Below are 11,873 nucleotides of genomic sequence, written 5' to 3' on the forward strand. Positions count from 1 at the left end.
AAGCATGGCTCTGTACACTGAGGACAAGCAGGCTCTGTAGAATGAGGACAAGCAGGGCTCTGTACACTGAGGAAAAGCAGGGCTTTGTGCAATGAGAACAAGCAGTGCTCTGTACACTGAGGACAAGCAGGGCTCTGTACACTGAGGACAAGCAGGACTCTGTACACTGAGGACAAGCGGGGCTCTGTGCACTGAGGATAAGCGGGGCTCTGTACACTGAGGACAAGCTGTGCTCTGTACACTGAGGACAAGCAGGGCTCTGTGCACTGAGGACAAGCAGTGCTATGTGCACTGAGGACAAGCAGTGCTCTGTACACTGAGGACAAGCAGGGCTCTGTAAACTGAGGACAAGCAGGGCTCTGTACACTGAGGATAAGCAGGGCTCTGTGCAGTGAGGACAAGCAGGGCTCTGTGCAGTGAGGACAAGCAGGGCTCTGTGCAGTGAGGACAAGCAGGGCTCGGTACACTGAGGACAAGCAGGGCTCCGTACACTGAGGACAAGCAGGGCTCTGTACACTGAGGACAAGCAGGGCTCTGTGCACTGAGGACAAGCAGTGCTCTGTACACTGAGGACAAGCAGAGCTCTGTATACTGAGGACATGCAGGGCTCTGTACACTGAGGATAAGCAGGGCTCTGCACTGAGGACAAGCAGGACTCTGTGCCGTGAGGATAAGCAGGGCTCTGTGCAGTGAGGACAAGCAGGGCTCTGTAAACTGAGGACAAGCAGGGCTCTGTACACTGAGGACAAGCAGGGCTCTGTACACTGAGGACAAGCAGGGCTCTGTGCAGTGAGGACAAGCAGGGCTCTGTGCACTGAGGGCAAGCAGTGCTCTGTACACTGAGGACAAGCAGGGCTCTGTAGACTGAGGACAAGCAGGGCTCTGTGCACTGAGGGCAACCAGTGCTCTATACACTGAGGACAAGCAGGACTCTGTACACTGAGGACAGGCAGGGCTCTGTACACTGAGGACAAGCAGTGCTCTGTACACTGAGGACAAGCAGGGCTCTGTGCACTGAGGAAAAGCAGTGCTCTGTACACTGAGGACAAGCAGGGCTCTGTACACTGAGGACAAGCAGGGCTCTGTGCAATGAGGACAAGCAGGGTTCTGTGCACTAAGGACAAGCAGGGCTCGGTGCACTGAGGACAAGCAGGGCTCTGTTCACTGAGGACAAGCAGTGCTCTGTACACTGAGGACAAGCAGGGCTCTGTGCATTAAGGACAAGCAGGACTCTGTGCAGTGAGGACAAGCAGGGCTCTGTGCAGTGAGGACAAGCAGGGCTCTGTACACGGAGGACAAGCAGGGCCCTGTACACTGAGGACAAGCAGGGCTCTGTAGACTGAGGACAAGCAGGGCTCTGTACACTGAGGACAAGCAGGGCTCTGTACATTGAGGACAAGCAGGGCTCTGTGCAGTGAGGACAAGCAGGGCTCTGTGCAGTGAGGACAAGCAGGGCTCTGTACACTGAGGACAAGCAGGGCTCTGTGCAGTGAGGACAAGCAGGGCTCTGTGCAGTGAGGACAAGCAGGGCTCTGTGCAGTGAGGACAAGCAGGGCTCTGTGCAGTGAGGACAAGCAGGGCTCGGTACACTGAGGACAAGCAGGGCTCCGTACACTGAGGACAAGCAGGGCTCTGTACACTGAGGACAAGCAGGGCTCTGTGCACTGAGGACAAGCAGTGCTCTGTACACTGAGGACAAGCAGAGCTCTGTATACTGAGGACATGCAGGGCTCTGTACACTGAGGATAAGCAGGGCTCTGCACTGAGGACAAGCAGGACTCTGTGCCGTGAGGATAAGCAGGGCTCTGTGCAGTGAGGACAAGCAGGGCTCTGTAAACTGAGGACAAGCAGGGCTCTGTACACTGAGGACAAGCAGGGCTCTGTACACTGAGGACAAGCAGGGCTCTGTGCAGTGAGGACAAGCAGGGCTCTGTGCACTGAGGGCAAGCAGTGCTCTGTACACTGAGGACAAGCAGGGCTCTGTAGACTGAGGACAAGCAGGGCTCTGTGCACTGAGGGCAACCAGTGCTCTATACACTGAGGACAAGCAGGACTCTGTACACTGAGGACAGGCAGGGCTCTGTACACTGAGGACAAGCAGTGCTCTGTACACTGAGGACAAGCAGGGCTCTGTGCACTGAGGAAAAGCAGTGCTCTGTACACTGAGGACAAGCAGGGCTCTGTACACTGAGGACAAGCAGGGCTCTGTGCAATGAGGACAAGCAGGGTTCTGTGCACTAAGGACAAGCAGGGCTCGGTGCACTGAGGACAAGCAGGGCTCTGTTCACTGAGGACAAGCAGTGCTCTGTACACTGAGGACAAGCAGGGCTCTGTGCATTAAGGACAAGCAGGACTCTGTGCAGTGAGGACAAGCAGGGCTCTGTGCAGTGAGGACAAGCAGGGCTCTGTACACGGAGGACAAGCAGGGCCCTGTACACTGAGGACAAGCAGGGCTCTGTAGACTGAGGACAAGCAGGGCTCTGTACACTGAGGACAAGCAGGGCTCTGTACATTGAGGACAAGCAGGGCTCTGTGCAGTGAGGACAAGCAGGGCTCTGTGCAGTGAGGACAAGCAGGGCTCTGTACACTGAGGACAAGCAGGGCTCTGTACACTGAGGACAAGCAGGGCTCTGTGCTGAGGGCAAGCAGTGCTCTGTACACTGAGGACAAGCAGGACTCTGTACACTGAGGACAGGCAGGGCTCTGTACACTGAGGACAAGCAGTGCTCTGTACACTGAGGACAAGCAGGGCTCTGTGCACTGAGGACAAGTAGGGCTCTGTGCACTGTGGACAAGCAGGGCTCTGTACACTGAGGACAAGCAGGGCTCTGTCCACTGAGGACAAGCAGTGCTCTTTACACTGAGGACAAGCAGGGCTCTGTTCACTGAGGACAAGCAGGGCTCTGTACACTGAGGATAAGCAGGGCTCTGTGCAGTGAGGACAAGCAGGGCTCTGTGCACTGAGGACAAGCAGTGCTCTGTACACTGAGGACAAGCAGGGCTCTGTTCACTGAGGACAAGCAGGGCTCTGTACACTGAGGACAAGCAGGGCTCTGTGCAGTAAGGACAAGCAGGGCTCTGTGCACTGAGGACAAGCAGTGCTCTGTACACTGAGGACAAGCAGGGCTCTGTACACTGAGGACAAGCAGGGCTCTGTTCACTGAGGACAAGCAGGGCTCTGTACACTGAGGACAAGCAGGGCTCTGTGCAGTGAGGACAAGCAGGGCTCTGTGCACTAAGGACAAGCAGGGCTCTGTACACTGAGGACAAGCAGGGCTCTGTACACTGAGGACAAGCAGGGCTCTGTGCTCTGAGGGCAAGCAGTGCTCTGTACACTGAGGACAAGCAGGACTCTGTACACTGAGGACAGGCAGGGCTCTGTACACTGAGGACAAGCAGTGCTCTGTACACTGAGGACAAGCAGGGCTCTGTGCACTGAGGACAAGTAGGGCTCTGTGCACTGTGGACAAGCAGGGCTCTGTACACTGAGGACAAGCAGGGCTCTGTCCACTGAGGACAAGCAGTGCTCTTTACACTGAGGACAAGCAGGGCTCTGTTCACTGAGGACAAGCAGGGCTCTGTACACTGAGGATAAGCAGGGCTCTGTGCAGTGAGGACAAGCAGGGCTCTGTGCACTAAGGACAAGCAGGGCTCTGTGCACTGAGGACAAGCAGTGCTCTGTACACTGAGGACAAGCAGGGCTCTGTTCACTGAGGACAAGCAGGGCTCTGTACACTGAGGACAAGCAGGGCTCTGTGCAGTGAGGACAGGCAGGGCTCTGTGCACTGAGGACAAGCAGGGCTCTGTGCACTGAGGACAAGCAGGGCTCTGTGCACTGAGGACAAGCAGGGCTCTGTGCAGTGAGGATAAGCAGGACAGTGTGCACTGAGCTCTATAATATGCTCCCGGCTCACACAGCAGAATGATTGACAAGCCAGGAGTCTGCAAAGATCCCTGCTTGTCCCGCCCTTACTTTCTGTATTTGGTCTCCTCACAGAGACACACAGGCAATAGATGCAGGGACAGCATTTTTTTTCACCCAAAAATATACAATTATTTTAACCAATGTATATTACAAATATGCATATAATGGTATTATCTACATTATATTAAAAGTTTTTGCAAAGACAGGTATAATTTAACCGCTGCTCCTTTTAGAGGGAAAGTGCTATCAGAAAATTACCTATTGTTTCATTCAGATTTTTATATTAAAGGAAAAGTCTCATCCTAAACATTCCTAAAAAAAACAACTTAGCCCCTATCCACAGGATCACGAGGGGTCCGACAGCTGGGGCCCCATGAGATCTCCTGTACGGAGCCCTGGCTCTCCCCAGAGTGGCGGGTCATGACCCCCGTCTGAAGTGCATATATCTCTATGGGAGAGCTGTCTACTGCAGATAGGGGATACATTTTTCAGTAATGTTTAGGATGAGACATCTCCTTTAAAGTGTACCTGTCATAAAAAAAAAATGTTTGACATAATGTAGAAAATACTATTATACGTATATTTGTAATATACATTGATTACAACATTTTTATATTTTTGAGTGAAAAAATGCTGTCCTTGCAGCTATCGCCAGTGTGTCTCTATGAGGAGTCCATACACAAGAAGTGAGGGCGGGACAAGCAGGGCTCTGTGCAGGCTCCTGGCTTGTTAATCATCCTGCTGTGTCTGAGTCCGGAGCATGTCATAGAGCCTCAGTGTATAGAGCCCTGCTTGTCCTCAGTGTACAGAGCCCTGCTTGTCCTTAGTGTACAGAGCCCTGCTTGTCCTCAGTGAACAAAGCCCTGCTTGTCCTCAGTGCACAGAGCCCTGCTTGTCCTCAGTGTACAGAGCCCTGCTTGTCCTCAGTGTACAGAGCCCTGCTTGTCCTCAGTGTACAGAGCCCTGCCTGTCGAGCCCTGCCTGTCCTGCCCACACTTCCTGTATTTGGTCTCCTCACAGAGACACAAAGGAAATAGCTTATAGGGACAAAAATATACACATTTATTAACCAATGTATATTACAAATATACATATAATAGTATTATCTACATTATATTAAAACTTTTTGTTAATGACAGGTACACTTTAAGCATATTTTTTTCTTCAAATTATTTAATTTACTAAAGTATCTATATTTTAGAATAATTCTAAAATCTTGCAATTTCCTTTGTGGCTACAAGGCCTAAAATTAAGATAAGTATGCCTTTCTTCTAAGCACTGGTGTGAAGAGTGACACCAGTAGAGTAATTACACTTGATTCATCATTATTTACTGCAGAGATCAGAATCCCCCCTCCCTAAACAATGACCAATGAAAAGGTCACAGAGAATGCCCAGTAGTGTCCCCCCCCCCAATTTAGCATGTCCATCCTCCATGGTAAAGCATATCACTAAATGCTGTTAAAAACAGCTCAGGCAAGAGAGTTGCCCACATAATAATGCACAAAAAATAAAATTACAGTCATAAAATAGAAACAGATTAGAACATGTTTTAGTATCAGTCTTTAGTACCAGAAAAATCTCTAGGTTATACATTCGCTTTAACCTGGGGGCCACTTGATTTCCATGCTCCTGATCGTGGGGGGTCTGAGTGCTGAGACTACCATTGATCAAACACTTATCTTGTATTCTGTGTTTGATTATGGAAAAATCTCTATAAATATAGCAACAGAAATCTTTCTTAGTTTTCTACAATTTATAAGTGCACAGAGGTACACAAAGAGTATGAATTTGGAATTCAGACCTACAGAGGATTAGTACAATCGTGTCCATAAAAAGCAAAGATATGGCGGGGGGGGGGTCAGAGGGGAGGTTAAGATGCGGTACAGGGGGGATCAGAACGGGAGGGAAAGATGGCGCAGGGGGGATCAGAGGGGGAGGTTAACATGTGGCACAGGGGGGGATCAGAGGGGAGGGAAAGATGGCACAGGGGGGGATCAGAGGGGGAGGTTAAGATGTGGCACATGGGGGGGATCAGAGGGGAGGGAAAGATGGCACAGGGGGGATCAGAGGGGGAGGTTAAGATGTGGCACAGGGGGGGGGGTCAGAGGGGAGGGAAAGATGGCACAGGGGGGATCAGAGAAGGAGGTTAAGATGTGGCACAGGGGGATCAGAGGGGGAGAGAAAGATGGCGCAGGGGGGATCAGACGTCGCCCCTGCTGGGAAACGCCCACTTTCACCTGCCGGGAGCTCACACAATGTGAACAAGGGGAAAGGTATGATACAGAGCTTTTTAAAGCTCGGAAGAAAAATATAAGGGCAGGAGGAGTGTTAGGAGTAGTTACGGGATATAATCTGAGTTAGCTTAGAAAATATGGTTTGATGACAGGTACTCTTTAAAAAAAGGACCATGTAAAATGAAGTATATCTGCAATATACAGTGTTTGCTCAAATGACAACATTGGTGCCTACACGACCTGCACTTCATTCATTCTCTATGGGGCTTCCAAACAATGCCAAGCACTGAGCTTGGCAATGTTGAGAGAATGAAAGGAACGCTCACTGCACAAGCAATGTCCGTTTTCAGGACTGGTGAGAGTCTTTTTATTTTCAAATTTGCTTTGATATCACCTTAGCCTATGTTCATATCTGATTCTGCGAAAGAACTCTGTCACAAATTCTTATTTTTTAAGAAATGTTCATTTTACTATCTATATTTTATTATAATCATGAAGTCCTTTCATTCTGGACACTAGGCCCAAAACTAAGCTGAGACTTCCTGATCATTTCCCAGTAATGCCTTTCTAAGCACAGACAGGAGTACAGTGAAAGGTGACACCAGTATATACATAACACTAGATCCACCAGCATTAACAGCAGAGATCAGCATCCCCTTTTCCCTGTAGAATGACCTCAGAAAAGGTCACAGAAAATGCCCAGTATCTTTTCCAGTTCATGTAAATGTGAAAAGTCCTGTCTATTGTTGACCATGGGTACTGCTGTAAAGCATATACCTAAATGCTGTTAAAACAGCTCAGGCAAGATGGCTGCCCTCATAATAATGTACAAAAATAAAATAAAAAATACGATCAAAAAGTTGTAACAAATTAGAAAAAAACATGTTTCAGTTTATGGCTTTATTCGAGAAAAAAATTCTAAGCGACATATTCCCTTTAACTTTGTGGCAAATACGGTAAGTTAAATGGCCAGGACTGGAGGTATTTCCTATACAACCACTGCTGATTCTAGCTTTATCTAACAGCTGGGACTGCCTATGGTGGGGGCTTAGCTCCTGATCATGCGCCATATTACCCCAACATACTTCCGTATGGCAGTATGGTAGATGTTGCTAAGGGGTTAAAGTTTTTCTATCACATACAAAACGTGTGAAGCTGCCCACAATTTGTAGTAGGGCTTCACAAGTTTAAGGCCCCTTTCACACTATGAAATTCCATGATGGGGGTTGTAGTACAGGGGCTGATGGATTGATCGCACCGGGTTTCACTTCTGAGACCCGATGCGATCAGTAGCCTGCACTATGCGCTGCTAATAGAAATACTTTTCATTCATAGCGCAGCGCCGGCAAATGTATATAGAAGCGCTTGGGGGTGCAGACATATAGCGTTATCTGCACCCCACAGCGCTTCTATATACATATGCCGCATCTATATACAGGGCCGGCCGATGCTGCTGCTAGAATGCTTTTCATTCATAGCGCAGCCTGGCATATGTATATAGATGGCAGCCTGCGACAGTACATTATACATGCGCTGCGGGGGGTGACTTGCGCCGGAGGGGGGTATATATTTATTAATGCGCTGGCGGGGGGTATACATTTATTAATGCGCCGGCGGGGGATATATATTTATTAATGCGCAGCTGGGGGATATATATTTAATGCACCGGCCAGGGATATATATTTATAAATGCGCTGGTGGGAATCATATCTTTATTAATGCGCTGTGGGGGGCTAGATATATAGGCTATATGTCTCCCCCCCCCCCCTGCAGCTCTACATATCTTGCCCACACAGCGCTTTTAATATAGATATACCCCCGCTGCTACTTACAATTTTCATTTTTAAATCTCCCGCTGGGAGCCCTGATTGGCTCCTCGGTACCGGCCATTCAGGACTCCCGGCGGGGAATTGAAGTGAAGTCTGAGAAGTGAAACCCGGTGCGATCAATCCCTCAGCCCCTATACTACAACCCCCATCATGGAACAGACTCTGTTCCATGATGGGGGTAGTAGTACAAACACTAATGTAGCCTCCCCAGCTGTCTGCAGACTCCCACAGCCAGGGAATTACTACTCCCATCATGGAAAGAAGTCTGTTCCATGATGGGAGTAGTAGTAGTCCCGGCTGTGGGAGTCTGTAGGCAGAAGTGTTATGGCCATACATGAAGGATGTTATAACGGATGAATATTTATTCATCCGTTAGCACCCGTTATTTCATCCGTTATTATACATCCGTTTTCACACAGAAAACTGACGTAAGCCTAAGGCTTATATAGTCACAGTTATAGCTGTTGTAAGGTATCTAGGATAATCAGGGGTGGGGGGTCCACTATGCTATCCCCTTAGTCACAGCCGCTCATCTGCACGGTGCTGTAGTATACTTTGACAGTGCATGAGCTTTAGAACTACACAGAGCCACCACCAGGGGAGGCCTGTGGGTCAAAAGGACGAGCACTCATAACCTAACCAGAGAGGCAGACCCGACCCTGTCTCTCCAAGTGTCCTGGATGCCTTACAATAGCTGTTTTTTCTATTATACTTTTTAAAGAACTACCGCAATGTGTGGGCAGCTTTACGTGTTTTGTATGTGACAGATCCACTTTAATCATGATCAGAAGTACCGTAGACTCATAAAGAGAATATAAATATTTCCCTTATTTTATTCTGTATTTAGGATGGATGTAAATTACTGAATATAATACTGAAGTGTGAAAGCAGCCTTAGGATATGTTATCACTGACCTTTTGGTCCCTTTCTTCAGCTGGCTACAGCTCAAAAAAAGTGTAAACGTAGCCTTATGCTTGACACGGCTACATAACTAGGTCATGTTCCCGCTAAAAGTTATGTATCACCAAGGGCGGCAAAAAGGGGCCACCATCAGAGCTTTACTGGTGATACTGTTGTCCGGGGCCTGGGACAAATTAAACATAAAAAGGAGCCCCTTGCTGCTAGCTCTGCCCCCTCCACCTGCACTGTCTAGGGGCCCAGATAGGGCTGGGCGGTATACCGGTTCATACTGAATACCGACATTTTTGTGCTGCACGATATGAATTTTAACCCATACTGCAATACCGGTTTGGCCCCTCCCCCTCGGGAATGAATGAATCACCCCAGTGCTGCGCTGTCCCCACATCGGGGAACTAATCCTATGTGACCTGTGAGCGCTATTTTGCCCCCCCAATTAATTATCAGCCCAGCACTGCCGCTCTCCCCATCAGGGTACTACTCACATGTCACCCGCATGTGCTGCCCTCCTCGTCCTGTTTGTTGCGGCCACCGGCGCTGACACTCGTTGGCTGTCCGGGCATGCTGGAAGTTGTAGTTTTGCAACATCTGGAGGTCCACAGGTTGGAGACCACTGCTCTATACTGTGCGGTATCCCTATGCCCGGGCTGCAAAAAATAAACAAAATAAACTTTAACTCACCTCCTGTTGGCCCGGTACCGGCCTCACTTGTTTCCTGGGGATGTGAACGTCGGACAGCCGTCAGCCTATCACCGGCCGCAACGATGTTCCGCCTCGGCCGGTGATAGGCTGAGCCCACTGTCATGTAAGAAGCCGGCTTCTTACATGACAGTGCGCTCAGCCTATCAGCGGCCGAGGTGGAACATTGCTGCGGCCTTGTGATAGGCTGACGGCTGTCCGACGTTCACATCCCCAGCGTAAGGCCGACGTAGGTGCGTTAAAGTTTATTTTGTTCACGTTTTGCAGCCCGGGCATAGGGATACCGCACAGTATAGAGTGTCAGCGCCGGCGGCCGCAACAAACAGGACGAGGAGGGCAGCGCTTGCAGGTTATATGTGAGTATTTACCCCGATGGGGATGTGGGCTGATAATTAATATGGGGGGGGGGGGGGTAGAAAATACCGTTATATACCGTGGAACTGGCAAAAGTTTTAAAAAATACAGTGATACACACATTTGGTCATACTGCCCAGCCCTAGACCCAGACGGTCCAGAAGTAAGGGGCCCCAAAATTGTTCTGGCTGTAAGAAATACTTTCGTGAGCCAGGATTTTTTTCTATAAAAGGGGTTTTTATTGGGTATTTGCCATTCTTAGATTCTTGGAAAGGCCCTTTAGCTCCCATATCATTCAATGAAACACTGACGGGATTTGTTTTCGCTAGATGTAGCTGGACAAAACTTTTCTGCAACTTTTATCTCCTGAGTCACATAAAGATTGTACCTACAAGTGACCTTTTTTGCATAATGTATAAGAAATAAGATGGAATAAAGGACAGATCGGTGATGACATGACTAGGTGCAATGTGGAGCTTCAGATCCTGGCATGAGAAGTGGTGGCTCCGGGTGCGGGCATAGTGGGCACACACCATGGCATTGACTGATGAAGGATGCAGTTACCTCTGAGCGGGAATGATGGGATCTCAGCAGGGCATCTGGAAAGAGAAAACCCAGAGTCAGTGTCAGCCTTTCACTTTTGACTGGGATTATCAGACAATCCTCTTATATAACTAGACACTGGACAGTCAAGGGCATGGCTGAGCTGGCATGCGGGTGGCATGGGATGGCCCCCACACTGTCCCAACATCTCATCGTCTTCTAGTTTGCTATAGGATGGGTGGAGACCAGTCTGCCGCAGTCATGGTAGAAATCCTCTAAAACTGTGTGCCAGAGGAGCTGAGGACTGCCACATGTACACCGTGCCCCCCGCCTCCCCCACACCGGGTGACATGTAACAACACATCACATGACACACATCGAATAGTGTAAAGATGGGCTCTTACATGTCCTACCTCTGCTCCGGGGCCGATAGCTGAACACCGTCTTCATCGGGTGCCTGCCCTTCTGGAGCTTGCGGTGCCAGCAGAATAGAAAGGAGATGGTGGCGATGGTGCCCAGCATGAGAAGCAGCATCAGCAGGGCACACTGGATGCTGTACGGTCTAAGAAGCACCAGGAAGGCAGCGGCGATCATGGTGGAGAGCGCGGTGTACACCGATCACCAGGCAGCCGCTGCTCATCCGATCAGATCCGTGACTCAGCAGCCGCTATATGTACCGCATGCCTGCCCGCTATATGTACCGCATGCCTGCCCGCTGGGTCCCCGCACGGAGACGTGGATGAGGCTGCTGGATGTGATCGGCTGCGGACAGGATCGGCGCTGTACACTGCCTGGATGTGATCGGCTGCGGACAGGATGTGATCGGCTGCGGGCAGGATCGGCGCTGTACACTGCCTGGATGTGATCGGCTGCGGGCAGGATGTGATCGGCTGCTGCCTGGATGTGATCAGCAGAGGCTGCCCCAGAATAAAACTTTCTCTCCCTCAGTCCCCGGTTCACTAGTACCCTCAGCATCAGCAGCTGACGGGGCAGGAGACTGGGGATGCTCGGCTCCTCCTCTGCCGGTTGCTCCTCCCACCCAGTGCTGCAGAGACTGGAGGAGTCATGGCTGCAGGAGGCTGCCTACCATCTACTCTACACACCACATGGTCTGACTGCTCTGATGCCTTTTATTTATTAGTCCTATCTCTATAGCTTCTATGATCACACACTGTATATGGGAGGAGTAACTCTAACTATTCATCTGTGGGAGGTATATTTTATCCCACACTTACTATGCATGCAGTGTTACCATTCACTGACAGGATGTAATGAGAACTTGTCTCTTCAGTCCACCTGACATGCAGCTTTCACCCTGTTCCCACTATCCCCCCAGAAAGACATGCAGCTTTCACCCTGCTCTTACTAT

General features: G+C 49.8%; 1 protein-coding gene across 18 annotated transcripts in view; it reads right to left on the reverse strand.

Moving 5' to 3' along the window:
- The window catches only part of DST (dystonin), a 613,928-nt gene that overhangs the window by 590,627 nt on the left and 11,428 nt on the right, over window positions 1-11,873 (reverse strand). For 12 of the 18 annotated variants that reach the window (XM_056565774.1, XM_056565763.1, XM_056565758.1 and 9 more), the window contains exon 2: window positions 10,526-10,560. In XM_056565774.1, the coding sequence (XP_056421749.1) occupies window positions 10,526-10,560 (35 nt within the window). Of the gene's footprint in view, window positions 1-10,525; window positions 10,561-10,908; window positions 11,530-11,873 lie in introns of those variants that run through there. The other 6 variants (XM_056565766.1, XM_056565762.1, XM_056565773.1 and 3 more) reach the window with 4 other exon arrangements.

The sequence above is a fragment of the Hyla sarda genome, chromosome 3 (genome assembly GCF_029499605.1).
Source record: "Hyla sarda isolate aHylSar1 chromosome 3, aHylSar1.hap1, whole genome shotgun sequence".
Lineage (NCBI taxonomy): Eukaryota > Metazoa > Chordata > Amphibia > Anura > Hylidae > Hyla > Hyla sarda.